Source organism: Quercus lobata, chromosome 3 (genome assembly GCF_001633185.2).
Source record: "Quercus lobata isolate SW786 chromosome 3, ValleyOak3.0 Primary Assembly, whole genome shotgun sequence".
Lineage (NCBI taxonomy): Eukaryota > Viridiplantae > Streptophyta > Magnoliopsida > Fagales > Fagaceae > Quercus > Quercus lobata.
Window position 1 is genome coordinate 67,266,183 of NC_044906.1, and position 19,383 is coordinate 67,285,565.

Consider the following 19,383-nt stretch of genomic DNA (forward strand, 5'->3'; position numbering starts at 1 on the left):
CATGATTTCATTGCAAAAGCATCTTATAGTGTCACTTTTTATAGTTGCTACCAACTCATCCCACTCATGGTGATTGGTGACTGTAGTGCACCTCCATCGGATGGAGACTATAGTGTCCTGTGTCCCTCTTCCAATGTATATATTATTTCCTGCATGCAACATCCCTTTCAGTTATGAGGTCCAATCTCATGTGAGAGGGATATCGCATGAAATTTACTTTCATGTAAGAGGAATGTTGCATGCAATATCATGTGAGATTTACTTTCATGTAAGAGGGATGATGCATGCAAGGCCCCATTAACCTTCAATAACTTTGCTACTTGGTCCAGCTAGACATATCAAAAATGAGAAGATATTCACTATCCATCTTTAGGAGTAATAAACTCTGAAATGTAGGTCTCAGTTAGTATATCTAACATTTGCAAGTTCATTAACACAAGTAAATAAATACATTCCACAAGGCAGATAAATATGAAATTCTAATGTTCTTGTCAAAAGGTCATCGAGAGCATCGTGATGGGTTAGAAAAACTCTTGGTATAGCATAAAAGAGAGAAAGGAGAAGCGGAAAAGAAGTTTGAACGGGTTTGATCTGTCAAAAACTTGCAGCGACCTCAGTTGGCAAATGCTTCACTGAACCAACAAACTTGTAATGCAATAGAATATAGCTTCTGTCTCTGTGAATAATGTAAAGAAGAGCTAAAGAACCACTGGCATCATCTTGAGAGCCAAGAAACTTCTAGATCTCCCTAGGATCTTTCTCTTTCTTTTTTAGGTAAATCCTGAGTTGAATACACTAAACATTCCATCAAGCCACTTGATCTTGTTCACCAGAATAAGGCACGCACATGGTGATGTCTTGCAACAAACCTTCATAATCACCTTGGAAACCTCAAGACTGCTTCATCAGTAAACATGCCTTATATGCGTTGATAACCCAATTGAACAATAGTACTCAAGTTCTATGACAAGTTCAGAAATCCATCTTAAGAAGTCAATAAACAGTACTCAAGTTGACCTTGAAGACCATGTCACATCCCAAAGAGGAAGCAATTACTGTAGCAAGGAAGAAATAGAGCACTGTCTTCAACCACCATTGGCTGCCTGAATGGATTTAATTGTATCTACAAGGCAGTGGCAAATTTTGGGATCTGATTAAATTAAGCATAACAATTCAAAGCTTCTGAACACAATAGAACAGTAGCTTAGAGAAAAATAACACAAAGAAACAATAAAGCAATGTGAACACACAGGAAATGTGAGAGGATGGCCAGTTAAAGTGCTTATGCAACAAGCTCCAAGATGACAAGCTTCTTCACAGTAATCAGAAAAAACTGCTGGGACATTTGTCTCCTTTATTAGCTCCTGAAACGCTCATCCAAGAAAACAAAAGAACTAACATTAAAAAATTTAAAAAAAAAAATTACAGGCACTTTCTGCTCTTTGTTTGCTTGTAATGGTAAAAGCTTCTTTTTCTGTGACAAGTAAACACAAATGTACACTATGAGAGTGAGATGTTAAGAGTATCAAAACACATACAATTGTTGGCAACCAACTCGAATAAGCAGCAATGCCGGCATTTGGAGCAATCACCAAATGAGGAGAGAAATCCTGTTCATGTACCAGAAGTCAGGAATTACTGCCAAAAGGAGTATTAAGCAACTAACCTACCTAGGTGACAGGTTTTGGAAAGACAACTTAAGTGCAAAATATATATTTTAAAATAAGTTTGTGTGCATGCGTGTGTGTGTGTGTGTGTATGGGTGTCTGTCTATAACAACAGCAATAAAGAAAGAAACCTTTGCTATTTCATGATAGCAGTCATGATATAACCCTCTTCGAAGCTGCAATGTCACTTTTGAAGTTCTTCCGGTCTGTACATCCCAGCTCAAATTCTCCCTTGCAGATTTACAAATGCAATCTGTCTCAAGGCAATGAGCATAATTTCCAAGATCAATCCTCTCACCATCCCTACTTATCCCAATGCAGGAAAATAAAATAAAAATATTTGTCAGCAATAATGTTTTCAGTATCATAATATTTCTAAGTAATGTCTTAGGTATCATGATGGTTACAACAGAAAGAAACACTTTTGCTGCTAACTAAATATATCTTCATGGAATAAAGTCCTTTTTTTGCTCTTTTATTTTAAGTTACACATACACCCAATGATTCTTGAACCCCACAACCTCACTCTCCACCTAGAGCTCATTGGCGAATTAAGTTCTAATAAAAACTGCTCAACTAAATAAATCCTTATAATACATCCATTATGAAGTGCACTAACTGACCTATGTTGTGGAATTGCAGGCCCAATGAGCTCTATATGCACATGCACACCAGGGAAAAGTGCATGCAACTCTGCAAACACAGCAAGTTGCAAAAGCTCTTTCTCAGGCCCTGTCAATAACAAAAGCTTCAGTAATACATTGGTGATATTATATGGACGATCAACAAACTTATCATTACTAAAAAGGCACATAAAACTATTTCTGATATTACCTAGACGCAACACCAGCACTTTGTAGAAATTAAGCTTAATATAGGATGAACATCATTTTATAATACTTGTGTACAAGCATTTTCACCCCGACTCAAGTGCCAGTAGATAATACAGCAATATACATTCACTTCATACTACACTACATTCAAAACAATCTTTTTATTTTACAAGTAAAAGATAATAGCCAATTGCCTAGATGAATGGGCTCCAGGGTAAACGATAAAGCGGCATGATTATCAAAAAACCATGTTTCTACATTGCATACCCTGACAAACCATGTAGTCAGCATTAGCTTTAACAAACATAGTTAAAAAGGCCAACAGCTATCAGTCTCACTTGTTACCGTGAGACTTGTAGCAGTTGTAGGGAGGCTGGGCACAAAGCTCAACTCCTATAATACAGGCTAGAGGATGGACTAAAATATTATAAAAATTACCTTATAAACTAGGACAGTCATAAAATATCCATTGATGCTACTCATTCTAAAACTCATCCTCCAAATCAAGTTCCAAGAAGACCCACTGGCTAGGTCCATAACTATTCACAATGTCAAGGCCTGCTATGTGACTTAAGGAACAAATGTGAAGCATGAACTTCAGAAAACATATTTACTTTCTGTGGATTTCTCTAAATAATTTACAGAAAAAGAAAGATATTAAGGGAAAGGAATTGGCCTAAGACACATCCATTAGCATAGAACCATAATACTAGAAAAACAGTTCAAAAGAGACATCAAACATTAAATTTACTGCTTGCAGAGTAAATAATTGAACTGCAACAACATACCAAGATAGTGCACGCACAGTTTGTCCCTGATTTCAGAAGTTGAACTTCCAAGACCAGCAACTTGAGTGGCTTGATATATCATAAATGGCTGAAATTAATGGGGAAAAAAATCATTATTCTTCTGATTAAAATCACAATATCCAAGAATTAACAGTAAGCTGCATCTGGATTCATAAATAAGTGTTGGATTTGAATTCAACTTCTTAGTTTTTTTTTTTTTTTTTGATAAGTAAGAAAGATGTATATTCAAGAAGCTACTTTATGCATGAAAAGCACAAAGCAAACAAAAAATACAGCGAGAAAGAAAACAAAACAGAAAATTAATTACAAAGGAGAAGAGAGTTTAGGAAATAGGGGAGAGAATCACTAGAAGTGAGTCTCCAAGCCTGAGACCAGTCAAACTAAGATCCACTAAAAGAACAAAGTAGCTGATCTCCAGAACTATCTAAGTCCTCAAAGATTCGCTGATTACGCTCCCTCCAAATACACCACAATAGACACAATGGTACTAAGTTCTAGATTTTTGAGGAATGTTTCCCAACCAATTCCACCAACCAAAGAGAAAATTTAGACCATACTAGGTAAGACCCATGAAATCCCAAAAGATTTGAAAACAAAATTCCACAATCGACAAGCCATCTCACAATGAAGTAGTAAGTGATCTATTATCTCCCCACAACAACGGCACATAATACACCGGTCAACAAAATCAAAGCCCCTAAGTGTGCGTTTGGGTTAAATTTAAAAATTAAAATTATTTCACAATTCAGCTTATTTTTGCTACTATTCATGTGCCTCACTGCACTTTTTGGAACTATTCATCGGCCTCACTGTACTATTTCAACTAACTTTTACCTTTATCTACAGTATTTTCAGCAATAATTCTTCAGTTTCAGCAAAATAAGCAGTATCCAAACACACCCTAAGTCTCAAATTATCACCCGTAAGAACCCTATTCCAAGCTACTACAATCCAAACAAAGAACAAAACATGCCTAGGAGCTTTGACTTTCCAAATACCTTTCAAATTATCAACTTCTTAGTAAAAGCAGAAGCCAAAACACCATTCACATAATTGTGGATTGAAATATAAATGGGAAGCTGCTACCAATACAACCACATAGTTTTTTTTTTTTTTTTAAGAATCCAACCACACAGATTTTAAAAATCATATTCCAAAAAGAATCATAGTAACCATAAGCAGCCTCACAAAATATGCATTCCAGAAAAGGAGATTGTAGCTAAAATGCTAAGGTGTTGATTCTTCCTACATGCCTCAATCTTGGCCACATAAGAAATATTGTAGATTAATATTTTAAAAGTAATAAGAAGTAGTTCATAAATTCCAACTCTCAACTAACAACTTAAACACAACATACATACCCAGTGAAGAAGCAAAGCCACAGGTGAATGAAGTGGAATGCACCTCCACTCATAGTAGTCCTTCCAACTACTTAACTGCTTTGGTATTGGAGCTACAGGCTCTGCATGTTTATATTGTGAATTCAAAAACATCAACTTCTACTCCAAAACAATGAGCCACAAGCAAAAGATAATACCATTACATGGGCATAAGATTCTTGGAAGGTGCCAACCATCATTTGACCTGCCAATAAGAAGGAAAAAAATATAGCTGACCAAAATTAAGAAAACATGTATGACATCATAACAGAGAAAATCCTTTGTGCACCATATAGATAGAAAAGATTTAAAAAGATAATTACCTAAAACAGTCAGAGGAAGTAACTGATGAGCCACAACAACATTCATACAGCCACATTCCCACTTGATGGACGCCCCTTTTGCTCAAGAATGAACACCTAGTCTCTTTCTTTTCATGGACCTAACAGATTTGACCAGAATTATATCTATAATGTCAAAAAAAAATATCATGTAGACAGTATAAGGTAATTACCATAAGTGTAGCTTCTTGAGAAAACATGAAAGGAAAGTCATTCAAGACATCAACACTTTTCATTTGTTGTGCTAATCTTTTGCACTCTTCTTTGTGTTCACTCCAGTGCAAAATCTAAAGGCAAAAGTTGAATGATAGCTTTCAGCCAAAGGAAAAAAAAGGGGCTTTAACACGCGCGCACACACACACACAAAAAACATGACAGCCATATGATAGATTTGTAAGGTAAAATGCTGGATATTAGCCCAAGTAAAGATCATTGAACAGTGGTGGAAAGAAACAATAACATGTCCCGTAAAAAAAAAAAAAACAACGAGAAGTACTGACAGCAGCTTCTGGGCACTTCAGGGCAGTCATTGAATACATATGCATAATCTTGTACTATGAATAATCTCTATCTCCAAAGATGTTAATGCTGCAATTAAATTACATTCATGGATGAACTAATACCGAAGTAACCTTTCACCCCCGATAAAATCTAGACTCAGCAGTGAGAAATGTAGGCAACATTTAATATAGTTGATTTCCTTTTAGGCTCTCAACATCATTGATTGTATCTTTTGTGTAGATGAATCATAGAAAATTTTAATCCCATGGTTAACAAATTGATATATGTAATAAGCACTCAATAAACAGCATAAGTGTCTCAACCAGCTGTCTCAGTCTCACATTCCAAACCTCGTAGGAAAATAAGCCAAGAGAATTAAATCATGAGAATTACCAAAATTCCACAAAAAATGACCTAAATTCGACAAGACTTGTTTTGAAAGGCCTAGTTGAGACACTAGTCTATAGTCATCAAGAACTACATTTTTCACAAGCCTTACAAATACACATCAATATAATTCTGTTACGGGCGTAAGCTAATTAACCGCAAATTGCAATAATAATCATTTGTGGCCAATGAACTCTGCAACATTAACAAAGAGTTATACCGCATGTAATTTGAACTAACTTCTTTTGTGGGCATGAACTAATTCAAATGACAATTAGAAGCCAAGTTTTCTTTTTTCCAAGCTGGCAAGCACACACCAATTCTGTTCAAACTAAGACAAACCCAATTGTTGTTGTACACATTAATACTATGTTGAATTCATTAAAGTCCTTACACATGACTTGGTTCCCCAAATGGTCAAAAACACTTAACACAAACAAAAGTAAGAACTAGGATGCTACAGTACAACACCATATCCAAATTGGGTGTTCTTTAGAACAATCAAATTCGGACCAAGGTTATGATTACAAAGGCACATATAAAATCTAAAGTTAAAAAAATAAATAAATAAATAAACTTATAAACTTATACCTGGTGAGAGGCTGAGCAATAAGCAACGGCTCCGCAACGGTGACAGCGTTTTCTGGGTGGGCCCAAACAGCGAGTTCCCCTGCCTTTTCCGGCGCACTCCATTGTTGCTGTTGTTGGTTCCTCTTCTTGGGTCACTACCTTCACAGCTTTGTCGCTTCCTTGTTCTGTTTTTTTTTTTTTTTTTTATGGGCTTCCTTATTCTGTTAATTGGCTTAAATGGAACAGTGCCCAGATGGACAACTTAAGGCCCAAATTCAATCTATATTCATCTAGCTCAAAAATATAGCCCAGCCCATTTAGACGTTTTAGGGAATAGAATTGAGGCCCAAAAAAATGAAAAGGTCTAAAGGTGAATGACCCAAAAGAAAAAAAATATAGAAAACTATAATGTGCTCCAACTTGCACCTCTTGGTGTTTCTATTTGAGATATCTAGATATAAATCGCCTACCTCTGTTATATTATTGAATCATCAAAAAAAAAAAAAAAAAATTAGGGCTAATGTCAAACTTGCCTTAAAAAAAAAAAAGATTAGATATATCAAACTCTTCTAAACTGAAAAACATTATGATAAAAAATATGGGCCCATTTAATAAGAAATTTTTAGTAACGTTATTTATTAAGTATTGTGGAAATACGCGTGAGTTAAAAAGCACAGTGAAAATACGTGTTATAGTGTTTAAACACTAAAAAATATTATTTAAACAATAGTACCAAATAAGTCTTATTTTTTTCAGGAAAAATTATCCCCCCTTCACATATAGAGAAGGAAATTTTTTTCAAAATTTGTATAAATGATAGTATCTTTAAATTTTACATAAGCATTATAGTGGGTAAAAATTTACTCAACACAATAAATTTGGCATGTGATAAGAAAACCTAAAAAAAAAAAAAATCTACCCATTTTTGTTCATCAACAAGAGAACTACGTATATAACTTGAAAACAACAATCTCATTATAATATAGTCAAATCACTCATATTTCACACCCTATTTACTAAAAGGCTATTGGTACTTCTCAAGTCTGAAGCTCAACTATTGACTGTCTTCTTAGAAAGTGTTCTCTTTCAAGTCTGGTGTGGATGGGCCCGATGGGTTATTATAGGTGGGTTTTAAGCTCTTACCCTCAAATTTAGGGGATTGAGAGTTGGTTCCAATCCAATCTCCCCAACACTGCCAAGATGAAAGGATGGCTATAGGTCTAATCCTACCTTTCTCACTGTTCAGATCAATCATTTAGTATTTAATGTTGAGTGGTTGTCAATAGGTGACAACAATAAACGTGGATTGAACAATTAACTTTACATTGAGAATTCAACCCGAGGAAATGTTGATCCTAGCTCGGACAATCCCAATGACTCTACTTCAAACTTCTATGGTTGTACCATGAGTATGTTCAAGTCAGCTATGCTTCGAGCTTCACAAAGTATATAGGATGGAAGTTGCTGAGGAGCTCCCCAAAAATTCCACTTGAGCAAAAGTTTCATGGGATTTTCTATTTAACCATTGAGTTATTTGATTAAGCATCTTTTATTGTTGATAAATTAAGTAACTTAAGGGGTAAAGTAGTGATTTTAATGATAAATCAAGGACAAATTAGAAATGTCACTTAACAAAAGGTGAGATCCACAAAAAATATAATAAATCAAGGGAAAAATGGATATGGATATTGCATCAATTCTGTAATGCTTATCACAAAACTCAAGTAAGAGATAATCATTCTATAAATTTTGTTGAAATTGGTGTAATTTTTCTTAATTCTTTATTAAATATTGGATAAATATAAAGTGTCCAATAACACAATTCTTCTTAGGGGGGAAAGTATTTCTTCTTGGTTGTGTTTTTTGGTGTATAAACCAGTAATATTATTTGAGAATTGAGCCTTTTAAGAGTGTAATTAATTTCATGTAAACCTTAAAGGACATTAAAATTAAAGTAGTTTTTCCAAGACTCACAAGTAGTAGTCTGTTTGGTTAGAGGATACACTCTCAATTTCAATACAAGTCTTTTTCATGGCAACCTTAAAAATGGAAGGTGACTGGGTATGCACAGAACCCAATCTTTCGGATGCTTTCCTTTTATTGTTGAGAGGATGGTAGAAAATGATGACCATGATCAGAGTTAGGTCTAGAGTTCCTGTCGCAAGATTTTTACGCTGAGTTTTACCACTTTTTCAATAATCAAACCTAACCTAACATTCATGTGTTAAGTATAGCGACCTCAGCAAATGCATGCATAAGATGCATGCCATAATGAGCTTCATTTGTGGGTACATGCATCAGTTAAATAGGTCAATGTGTTGTGCTGCTATGCCTAAATTATCATTTCGAGTTTTCAACCAATGCAACTCCACCACATGTTAGAATATAGGGTCAAATATAATCATGACTCTAAACATAATTATAAGTTTAAGCATAAAAAAATAAAAAATGGAATACATTAATTATCAATTTTTGAAAACTTTTACATTTTTTTATTAAACAATTGCTTTAAATGGTTTATTAATGAATGTCCTAAAGGTATTCGCTAATAAAACCTTACAAGAAATTTCACAATTATTAACATTAGTTGTTCTGATTGGTATATAAATATTATTCTAATCACAACTTATTACTTTTTCAAATTATAAAAAATATTGTGTAATAGTCGTGTCCTTGACATTAATCAAATAGAATATAATAAACCAGTATCATCTTTCAAGGCCATTAAACTTTAAAGCCATCATTTTGTTCATAATCTTAACCAATATTATTATTCCCCATAATATTATAGCATATCCTTAGTTGTACCTTCAAAATATCCTCAAGTCTTGAAGTGGGTAGTGTTTGAAAATTTGGAAAATGTTCTGATTACCTGTCTGGTAAAGAGAGACTCAAAGCTCCTGTTCATCTTGCTAGTACAATAAACAGCAAGAAAAAGATGCTCCAAATCACACTCAATTTTGTAAAAGGAGATGCCATATCTTGCAAGAAAAAGAAAGGGGGATCATCAAACGGTCGTTGCTCCTTTTTAAAAAACCTTTTAAAGTCATTGAAAAAAGAAAGATGATTTTGATGTTTTATTTTAGCTTTGTGGGGGGTCTAGGATTCTCATTGAACCTTCAATTCATGATCGGATCTGATCTATACAGTTAAGTTCAATTGGTCGGCCATAATGTGATTCATATGAATGTTATTGATGAACACATTACACACATATATATCAACCATGCCCAACAACCAAGTAATGGAAAATAATATTTATAAACCCGAATTGTAAATTACGACCCCACATTTATTATCAAAATGGTCTTTTGATAATCATGAAAAGGTGAACGGCGCAAATATAAATTAAAATTGTGGGGTCTTGATATACCCCAAATTGAGATTTTGTTTGACTAAAGTGAAATTGGTTGTTATTTTATTTAGATTTTAGACCTCTCCTTGTTTATGTTTTGTTTAGCTTTGCTTTTCATGATTAATAAAGTCAACCATTTTCTTAATTAATACATTCGAATACTATGTAGTGTAGCTATTTTGTATACAAATGTTACTTTTTAGAAGATTTGGAAACATAAACAAAAGTTATTAGGGTGTTCTATATAATGCATTAATATTAAGCATTTAAGCATATTAATGCAATAAAGACGTTCTACTCAGTCAGCTACATCAATCAATCGTGCATCCCTTAATTGTAAGTTTTTTTTTTTTTTTTTTTACGTCAATTATGTTTTAAGGTTTAAGAATATATCACTATCGTTAAAAAGTGTCTTTAGATGAGTATCAAACCATGAAAAGGTATTACTAAAATTATTGTCGAATAATACTTCGATTTCTCCTAAACCTCAACTAAATTTAGGTTAAAATATTCAGGTATATGACTTCAATATAAAGTATGATGAAATTCAGAGGTGGACTACGTTTTTAGAACTTAAAATTGTCCTCATGGAATAACAAAGTTGTAGATGACATTACAGCACAATAGTGGTTATCCACATCAAGAATGGAGGTTTAGAGTTTCACCATTTTGGTGTTGATTTGTTTTAGATAGTTATAATATGCTACTAATTTTACTGTGCATTTCTTTCCCCTCTAAATCTTCAAACACTTTATGTATAAAAATGTATCAATTAAGATACAATGCTTTTAATCAAATTTGAATTACTATATCCTGTTCTCTTTTTTATTTTCCAAAGTTTGATTTCTATACTTTATGTCACTCGCCACTGCAGTTAAAATTAACAGTCCAACATTAAATGATTGTGAAATGAAGTTTGTGAAAAAAAAAAAAAATATATATATATATATATAATATAATATAATATAAATTGTCAAATTTACTGGAGAACTCATCTCATGATCTGCCAATTTATAAGGAAGAAAAGAAGAAGTAAATAATGTGAAGCCACAATAAATGGGTAGGAAAGTAGAGGATATCATGGATACCTGTTGTGTCCGAAGTAATAATAGTACTTATAGTTATATGAGGGAGTCTTCATTATTTTATATGATACCATCATATAAAATATTAAGTTGTACTATGAGTTTTGTATTTGTACTTCAATTAGTTGGTACCTCTAATATTTCTAACAAAAATATAGGATTCAAACTCTCCTTCTCCAATTATCAAATTATAAAAAATAAATATTAAAGAAGCAATTAAGGAAGGGAAATCGAATGAGCAAAGTCAGATTTTCCTTCTTTTTTTAATAGAAACCATAAATTTGATTATATGGCATTAGTCATCAACTAATTTTTTGGTATAGGCAAGATCTTATTCAATAACAATAAAATTTACTAATTAAAACCCACAACAACTTCATTTTCAAATAATAAAAGGTTTGAACTCTGAAGCTCTAGCGTTAGAACAAGGTGCAAGATATTCAATTGGAACTTTGGAAGGGGAGGCAGTGACACTTTTTTGAGCCCACATATGACATAACCAAATCCTTAGAGTGTGGGATGGGATCAAACACATCCATAATTCTACGGAAACTGGGAGGTAATGCATGCACGTGTCTAGAAATGGAAATAGAGTGGCCCATAGCATGGTTCCAACAAGTCCCAACTTTTGTGAAAAGCCAATTGTTATGACGTCAACCAAGGAAAATTATTCAATATTTCAAAACAAAAATCCATCTTTGTACATAAATAATAAATCTCACTATAAATTTATATAAATTTAATGAGAAGAACTTACTATTACACGAGAGAAGCGAACATTGGTTATAGAGTACTAATTATACAGGGCACAGGACTAACTCATGGTTATTGTAGGACTCATGTCAGTCTTGTAATGCTTCCAATGCACAAAAGTATCGTAGGAAAGCCAAACCCTAAAAATGTAAGCATGCTACTTTTTATTAAACATTTTAGTTTTAGCCACCAACCCCTTGGGTCCTAGCGTGGCTCTTTTTCTTCCATCACACCTAACCACCAACCCAAATCAAACATTTGTGTTTTAGCTCTGCTCTAATTTGCATCCTAACTTTGAGCTCCATCAATCTATGTCCCAACTCTAAGAACTTCATCAAATCTGTGACGAAACTCATCAATCTCATGACAAGGCAACTACTCATCGCGGAAGGACCATGTAATCAACTTCTCTTTGATTTGTGACAAACCTCATTGATCTCATGACAAGTGAAAACTCGAGTAGTGTAAAACACTATAGCTTGTTTAGACTCCCAATTTTAAAAACACGACTTAATTATTTTTACTCTAACTTATCTAAGTGTAGAATAAGAGTAAAGATGCGCAATAACTAGAACTACTCTCTAAGCCATAACCACAAGCAACAAACAATAAATACAAAACTTAAAGAGTAAGAGAAGAAAGATGCAAACACAAGATAACACCAACCATCCAAGTCGAAATCGATCCACTAGTGAATAAGTTAGAGTACAAGGATATCAAAAAGACCCTCCAAGCCTAATCTATCCAAAGTACTTGAGCCCTCCAAGCTCCAGGTACCAATGGACTTCTCGGAGTCTTGTATTCACTAGTTATCCAGTTCCCACAATACCACCTGATTGCATTCGCCAAGCCTCACCGACTTCTTTTGGCAAATCTCAAATGCTTCCCAAACTCCAAAACACTCTCTACACTCTGAATAGGTGTGATTTGTATTTGGATACAAATCTCCTGTCAAGGTATAACAATAAGAGAGGGAAGAATAAGAGACTACAATGATTTCTCACTAAAAGATGAATAGCTCTTTCTTTAAAAGGTGGGTGTATTATAGAAACCTCTCTATGGTTTTTCTCTAAATAGCCTCATTTCACTTTTTTGGGTAATAAGGGTATATATAATATCGGTGATGGGTATAAAAGTCACACTTAAAATCTTCTAGGCAGAGAGTTTCACGGGTCACTTGCGACTTGGCCCAAGTCGCGAAGTGACTCGTGAAATACAGGCTGACACTTGACTCTTCAACTTCTAGCATGTGATTCTCATGAGACTTTCACGGGTTGCACCACTCATGAGCCGAGCCGCAAGATCAACTTCTTGAGCAATCTTCACCGATTTAATACTAAACTCAATACAATAAAATCCCACAAAATACAATGAAATAAATTAATGCAATTACAACACTTTTTGTCATGGAATAAGCCAACATAAATGTTATGTGAAAAACCATAACTTAACAACAAGGTTCTTGTTGCCAAAGGACTGGAGAGCATAAAAAAAATATTTTTATTTGATGTGTTGATGAAAAATATCTCAGAAAGTATATTGAGGTACTGTTCATAGATTCATTTCTTTTTGAAGCAATTTGTTAAGCTAATGGGTTTTAATGGAGTATAGCATTTTGTGTGTGTGTGTGTGTGTGTTGTTGTTGTAATGCTAGTTTGTTGATTAGAATGAATGCTCCGAGTCTAATGATCTAAAACCAAAAAGTTTCTTCTTCTTCTTCTTCTTTTTTCTTTTTTATGGTGCAAAACGAAGGAAATGACTAACTATGACTACTCTACCTAGATAAGACCTATTCACTCCATATTTTATGGGAAATCTGAACTGAAGGGGTCTAGATAGGGACTGAGCCAGAAATTTGAGTTAAGGGGGGTGGCTTTACTGTTGGCTATGTGCAGCAGTTTCAACCTTTGACTCTACTACTACTTAGCTGCTGAGTTTTTTTTTTTTTTTTGGTGTGTTGGTAAGAACAAAATTATTTTTGTTTAGAATTTTTTAAAGGGCAGGGTTGTTTATTTTAAATAAAATTGGTTAATCGAGCTTAATTTTTTATATTTCTAGTTTTACTATTTGTAATTTTTGTTGTTGAGCTATTTTTTTTGGGCTTGTATATTTTGTTTTAAATTTTAGATTTATAAATTTTTTTATAGTCACTAAAATGAGGAAAATACTAGCGCTACAAACTATTTTTATAAATTATTGATGTTATATGTCGTTACTAGTAAGTAAAATAAATAATGTGAATGGTAGGCTCATGTGCGAACCAATAAAAATTTGCTACCAAAATAGTTTGTAAAAAAGTTGTGAGTATAACATTACTCTTAAAAGAATAAATTATTTTGCTTTAGAGAAAAAAAATGTAATTTTATAGAACAAAATTACTAAAATTAGTACACATATATATAATAATATATTTTTAAAAAAAAAAATTCCCCCCAGTCCAAAGGTAGCTACGACCCTGAGTCTAGACAAATTTGCAAGGAATCTCAAATGAGATATATGTAAACACTCACTTGGATGAATTTGAGTCATAATAACGGAATGTTAGTCTCACTCAAAACAGTTATTTTTCTTTGTTTGACCATAGTTATCATTTTCTTGATCGTTAAACATTGAAGTTCTATGTTTTTTAATAGGTACGATTGAATTTTAATTTATATTGTCAACTTTATGATAATTGTTTTTTATTATTAGACTAAGACATCAGTTGATTTTTGGTATAGGCATGATTCAATCCTCTGCTCTTGTTCAACGACAATAGACTTTACCAGTTAAACAAACCAAAAACCACATTAAGGTTCTATGATTAATTTCAAGAACTGTTGGCAAAAAATAAAAAAATTTAAATAATACTAATACTAAAATTAAAGGATTCATGTCAAGAGTGCGTAGGTTGTAGCTCAACTGCTCTTTTTTTTTTTTCTTTTTCTTTTTTTTAAGATGTTCAAAATTCAAATTCCCCCTTCTATTGTATAGGGTCAGCTCCATGTGTGTTAGGGCCCAAAGTGAGAACTAAATAGAGGCCTTTTATATATTTAAATATCAATTAAATAATAATTTTTTATATAAAATCTATTCTACTTGCTTGTTTAGATGCACAACTACTAATTAAATTTGTAACAACCTGCAACTTATGATCTGTTGTGAAAGTGCTGTGTACATAGCATTTCTCATTAACTAATGGGAGCTTAATTAATACTCTTAGAGCATCAGTACCCAGCATGCTATATGTTATATTTTAGCATCAAAGCACAAAAAAAGCTCATTACCCGGTCTTCCAATTGTAAAAAAATTCTACAATTTTGCTACAATACCATCCTCAATATATGATGGTACTGTAGTAAGCTTCTATAATTTTTTATTATATTTTATCTCTCTCTCTCTCTCTCTCTCTCTCTCTCTCTCTCTCTCTCTCTCTCTCTCTCTCTCTCTCTCTCTATATATATATATATATATATATATTACTTTTTTCTCTCTTTCTTTCATTTCTCTCTGTCTTCCTTCCCTTCTCTCTCATTCTTGTTCTTGTTCTTGTTCTGCTCTCTCCTCTCCTCAAACCCGAAACCCCCTTCCTTTCTCTCAAACCCGAAATTTGTGTAGTGGTGGTAGCGGCAGAGGTAAGCGCATGGTTTTAAAAACCGAACCGAGGGCAAAACCAAATTTGCCTCCGGTTCCCGATTTTTCTCGAGTTTGAGCGGTTTTTACCTTATTTTTGGCCTTTTTTGGGACCGAACTGGCATCCGTTTCCCGATTCACCGATTAGACCAACTAGTCCGATCCGATTTTTAAAATCACGGGTAAGCATGGGTGTGGGTTGATCTCAATTGTGAGGTGGTCTATGTTGTGGTTTGGTGGTGTGTGGGTGTGGGGTTTTGATTTGTGTGGGAGTGGGTTTTAGGTCAATTGATGGCGACGATGTGGTGGGTTGTGGGGTTATGGGTTGTGATGGCATGTTGGTTTTGGTCGTGGAGGTGCAATGGCGAGGTGGGCCCGTGGTTGTGGGCCTGTGGCTAGGTAACGGTGGTGGTGGTGTGGGTTTCGATTCTGGATAAAGGTGGCCATGGTGGTTGGGTAAATGTGGTTGTAGCTAGGTTTCGATGGGTTTGGGTTGGATTTTTGGAAGGGGTTTGATTTTGGGTGGGTTCCGATGGGTGTTGCCATGGTGGTGTCTGGTGGTTGCTGAATCGGCGTGGTTTTGGTTGCAAGATCGATGCTGGGTTTTGGCTGTGGGTAGGGTGGTGTTAGGTTTGCTTGCTAATGGGTTTTGGTGATGTTTTGGCCATGGGCGGTAATTGGTGGAGGTGGTGATTGATGGTGGTGGTGGGTTTGATGAGTGTAGGTGTGGTTAGGTTTTTCTTGGTGTTGCTAATCAGTTGTGGTTGTTAGTTGTAATAGGAAAGACGGAGAAAGAGAGGAAGAGGAAGAGAAAGAGAGAGAGAAAGAGTAAAAAAATAATAATAATAATATTTAAATAAGATGGCAAAAAAAATAGAGTTTGGGACATTGGGTGTGTTGTAAAATGATATAGTATAATAGATAAAGTAACTTTTAAGACTGTAAAATAGGATAATTTGTAGAAACCAAATGATAATACTCTTACAAATAAAGATACACTTTTATTGGTTAATATTTGAGTCTTTTATATTTGGTGGCCTAAGAGCAATTGCATTAGAGATTGCAAAATAGAAAAAGGAGTTAATTTTACTCATTTTAACCAAAAAAACACCTGCATCAGTGCTTGCAAAAAGTGTGTATATATCCAAAAGTGCTACAGTAACCGTGCATATATGCATGGTTACTGTAGCTTTCTATATATTATTTTAATTTTTTTTCTCACCCTTCACATTCTCTCTCTTCCCCTGACTCTCTCTTCAACCCATAATCTCTGCAACTGATAACTTAGCACCGCCAACGACACACAGACCAACCACCGCAAACAAACCGACCACCACAACTTAGCACTGCCAACCACACATAGACCCACCACCACAAACAAACCCACCATCGCAACCCAGCACCGTCTACCACCACCACCATCACAACACGAACACACCACAAAATCAACCAAAATCAAATAAACCCACACACGGACACACCAACAAAGACAGAGAGAGCATTTCTGTGAACTTGTGGCTGTGGGTTGGTGTTTGGGTCAATTGGAACGGTGCTTGTGGATCGTGGATCGATGCTTGTGGATCATTGATTATTAATCGTTGCTTGCGACTCTGAGGGAGAGAGGGAGAGGCGATTTCAATCAAGAGGGGAAGAGGGAAAGGCAAGTTTCATTATAGAGGCAGCAATGTGAATGTAGAGAGAGAGTTTCAGATGGGTTAAAAATGGAGAGTTGATAAATAAAAATAAAAAAAGTGAGGAAAATATTATTTAAGTAAAATAAATTGTGAAATAAACAAACTGATATGAATGTTTGGTAAAAGTGAGTATATAAAATAGAATTTTTTTTTTTTTTTTTTTGGTGCAAAATGGCAGAAATTTTACATCCAGATGCTCTAAGGCCTACTACATTGAGCCTTCCAATCTCTTAGGAATTATCAAAAAGAAAATTAAAAATTAAAAAAAAAAAATTAATGGTTTCGTGCCGTTTACCTGCGGGCAAAGGCGTTGTAGGCAAGCAAAGCACCGCGTGGGCCTGATATCTACTAGCATGAAGCCCATGCATGATGCATTCAAGTGAATCAAAATGGAATCGAATCAGACGGCGACGGATGTGACTGTGATGGAAAACCATCAGATTCCTTGTGAGATTAGCACTTACCCTCTATCTCCAAACTAAACGCCTTTAAATCGGCGATTTGGGTGATCTGACTACGAGATGAATAAAAAAAAAAAATCAATCTTGGAAAGACAATTTGAGTAGTAATATCCAAGATTTGATCTGCAGTGTCTGAATATTTTGAACTTTTGATAGCAAAAGTCCAAGCTTAGAAAAGGAATAGAGTGAAGGTCCCACCTCTAGATTTCTTTGGGACTCCCAAATCTCCTCAATCCTCTCTCTCTCTCTCTCTCTCTCTCTTTCTCTCATATGTCTTGCTGGTCTCTGCCAAAATTTAATTTCAATATTATTAAAAAGTATAAGATTATAAATTTTTTCTCCACTTCTTATTATAATTATGACGTGATAAAGTGTGATTGGTCAAAAAAATATTGTAAGTATATGCAAATTTTTTTTTTGAGAAACAGAGTATATGCAAAATTGATTGTTAATTTCTTACCATTGATAGGTTGTAATTAAAAAATTATAAAATAATTTATGCTCATAAAACTACTCCATTATTATTATTAGAAAAATGTGTAGCATACATTGTACTGCACCCAAAAAACCTACCATCCTAGACGTCCTTTTGCCGAATCCAACCGCCCTAAGATAAAAGTGGAAAAACTCAACAGTATACATTGTACATCACTTTAAGAAAAAACCTCATGGAAAGTTCTTCCATCACCTTTATCATTAAGGTTGTTAATGATATGGTTGGTGTTCATATTATTTAATTAAGAAGAATACAATCAAATTTAAGGGTATGTTGTGGGTTCTAATTAGTTCTGTAGGGACAAAGGTCCAAGATCACACAAGGGACTTTGAGTCCCGTAGAAAAACTTGACCATGTTCGAGGAGAAGGCATGGGAGCCAAAAGGGCTCTCGACCTAATTCTTATGGGCCCAAAAATATTTAAAAGGCGGTCCGAGGAGAAATGTCTCCTCGGACGTACCAAATATGACTCAAACATGTACTCTGCCTGCTATAAAGATCCACTCCTACGAGCATTAGTAACAAGGATGAGTCCCACAAGCCCGTAAGAGGGAAGAAAGTGTAAGATGCCAAAGGAGAGGTTACAGCTGTCACATTAAATGCATAACAGCTACTTTTCTGGCCGCATTAATGTGGAGAGGACTTGCGAATAGTGTGGTCTTGGCTACCACAACTCAATGAAAGATAGGAGAGATGTCCGATGGGACAAGCACTCAAGTGAAGGTCTAGATAATCAACAAATATAAGGTTCTGATGACTTCAAGGGGGCTATATAAGAGAGGGGAGTCCCCATGAAGGAGAGGAGGAAAAAAGAGGAACTGAGAACAGAAGAACAAGGTGAGAACCATAGCCTTTGAGCAGGGACAGAGATACATCCTCCACATCTCCTCGGACCGTATATCTAATGGACATGAAGGAGATTTTCTTATTTTCAATTGTTGTATGGCCCAATGTTAACTAGTATACACTTCGTTAAGGCCTAGTTCTGTAACCCACTCTCTATAAATTCATTGTTTCGGGCTCCTTGGGCCAGAACCCCATGCCTGTTGGGCCTGGACCCTGAATTGCGACTTTACAATTAGCGCCGTCTGTGGGGATAACTTGTGTCTCAGCAAGTGAAACTGTTAGAGATGGAAGGATCAAGTCTATGCCAAACAGGACACGCAAACTCCCAACGGCAGGACAACTTCTTGAACCTCGAACGGGAGAGAGATCAAGACAAGCGACGAGAAGGTAGTGTAAATACCTCCCACACGAGCAGAAGTCGCTCGAAAGGGAAAGGTCATGCATCCCACAAGCGGGACGATCATAGGGCTCTACAGCATGATATCGACGACTTAAAGAAGAAGTTACGCCGAGCGCAACGAAGGCGTCCTTCCCCCAGTCCGGACACCAACGATAAGGAGGACAATGAGTACAGGCGGAGATCGAGAACCCCGCC

At 35.0% G+C, this 19,383-nt stretch overlaps 1 protein-coding gene across 2 annotated transcripts; it reads right to left on the reverse strand.

Annotated features, from left to right (window-relative positions):
• Positions 1-336: 336 nt before the first annotated feature.
• LOC115978644 (zinc finger MYND domain-containing protein 15) lies at positions 337-6,669 on the reverse strand. 2 transcript variants are annotated; one of them, XM_031100475.1, is made up of 11 exons: positions 6,509-6,669; positions 5,203-5,316; positions 5,012-5,130; positions 4,847-4,893; positions 4,671-4,771; positions 3,289-3,376; positions 2,291-2,399; positions 1,799-1,970; positions 1,539-1,610; positions 1,251-1,364; positions 337-1,123 (listed from the first exon to the last, which is right to left on the reverse strand). In XM_031100475.1, the coding sequence occupies exons 1-11, from the start codon at positions 6,608-6,610 to the stop codon at positions 1,031-1,033; spliced, it is 1,131 nt and encodes a 376-aa protein (XP_030956335.1). In that variant the 5' UTR covers positions 6,611-6,669; the 3' UTR covers positions 337-1,030. The 2 variants fall into 2 exon arrangements, with proteins under 2 accessions (XP_030956335.1, XP_030956336.1); XM_031100476.1 differs by lacking the exon at positions 5,203-5,316 and having other exon boundaries at positions 6,509-6,667.
• Positions 6,670-19,383: the final 12,714 nt, after the last annotated feature.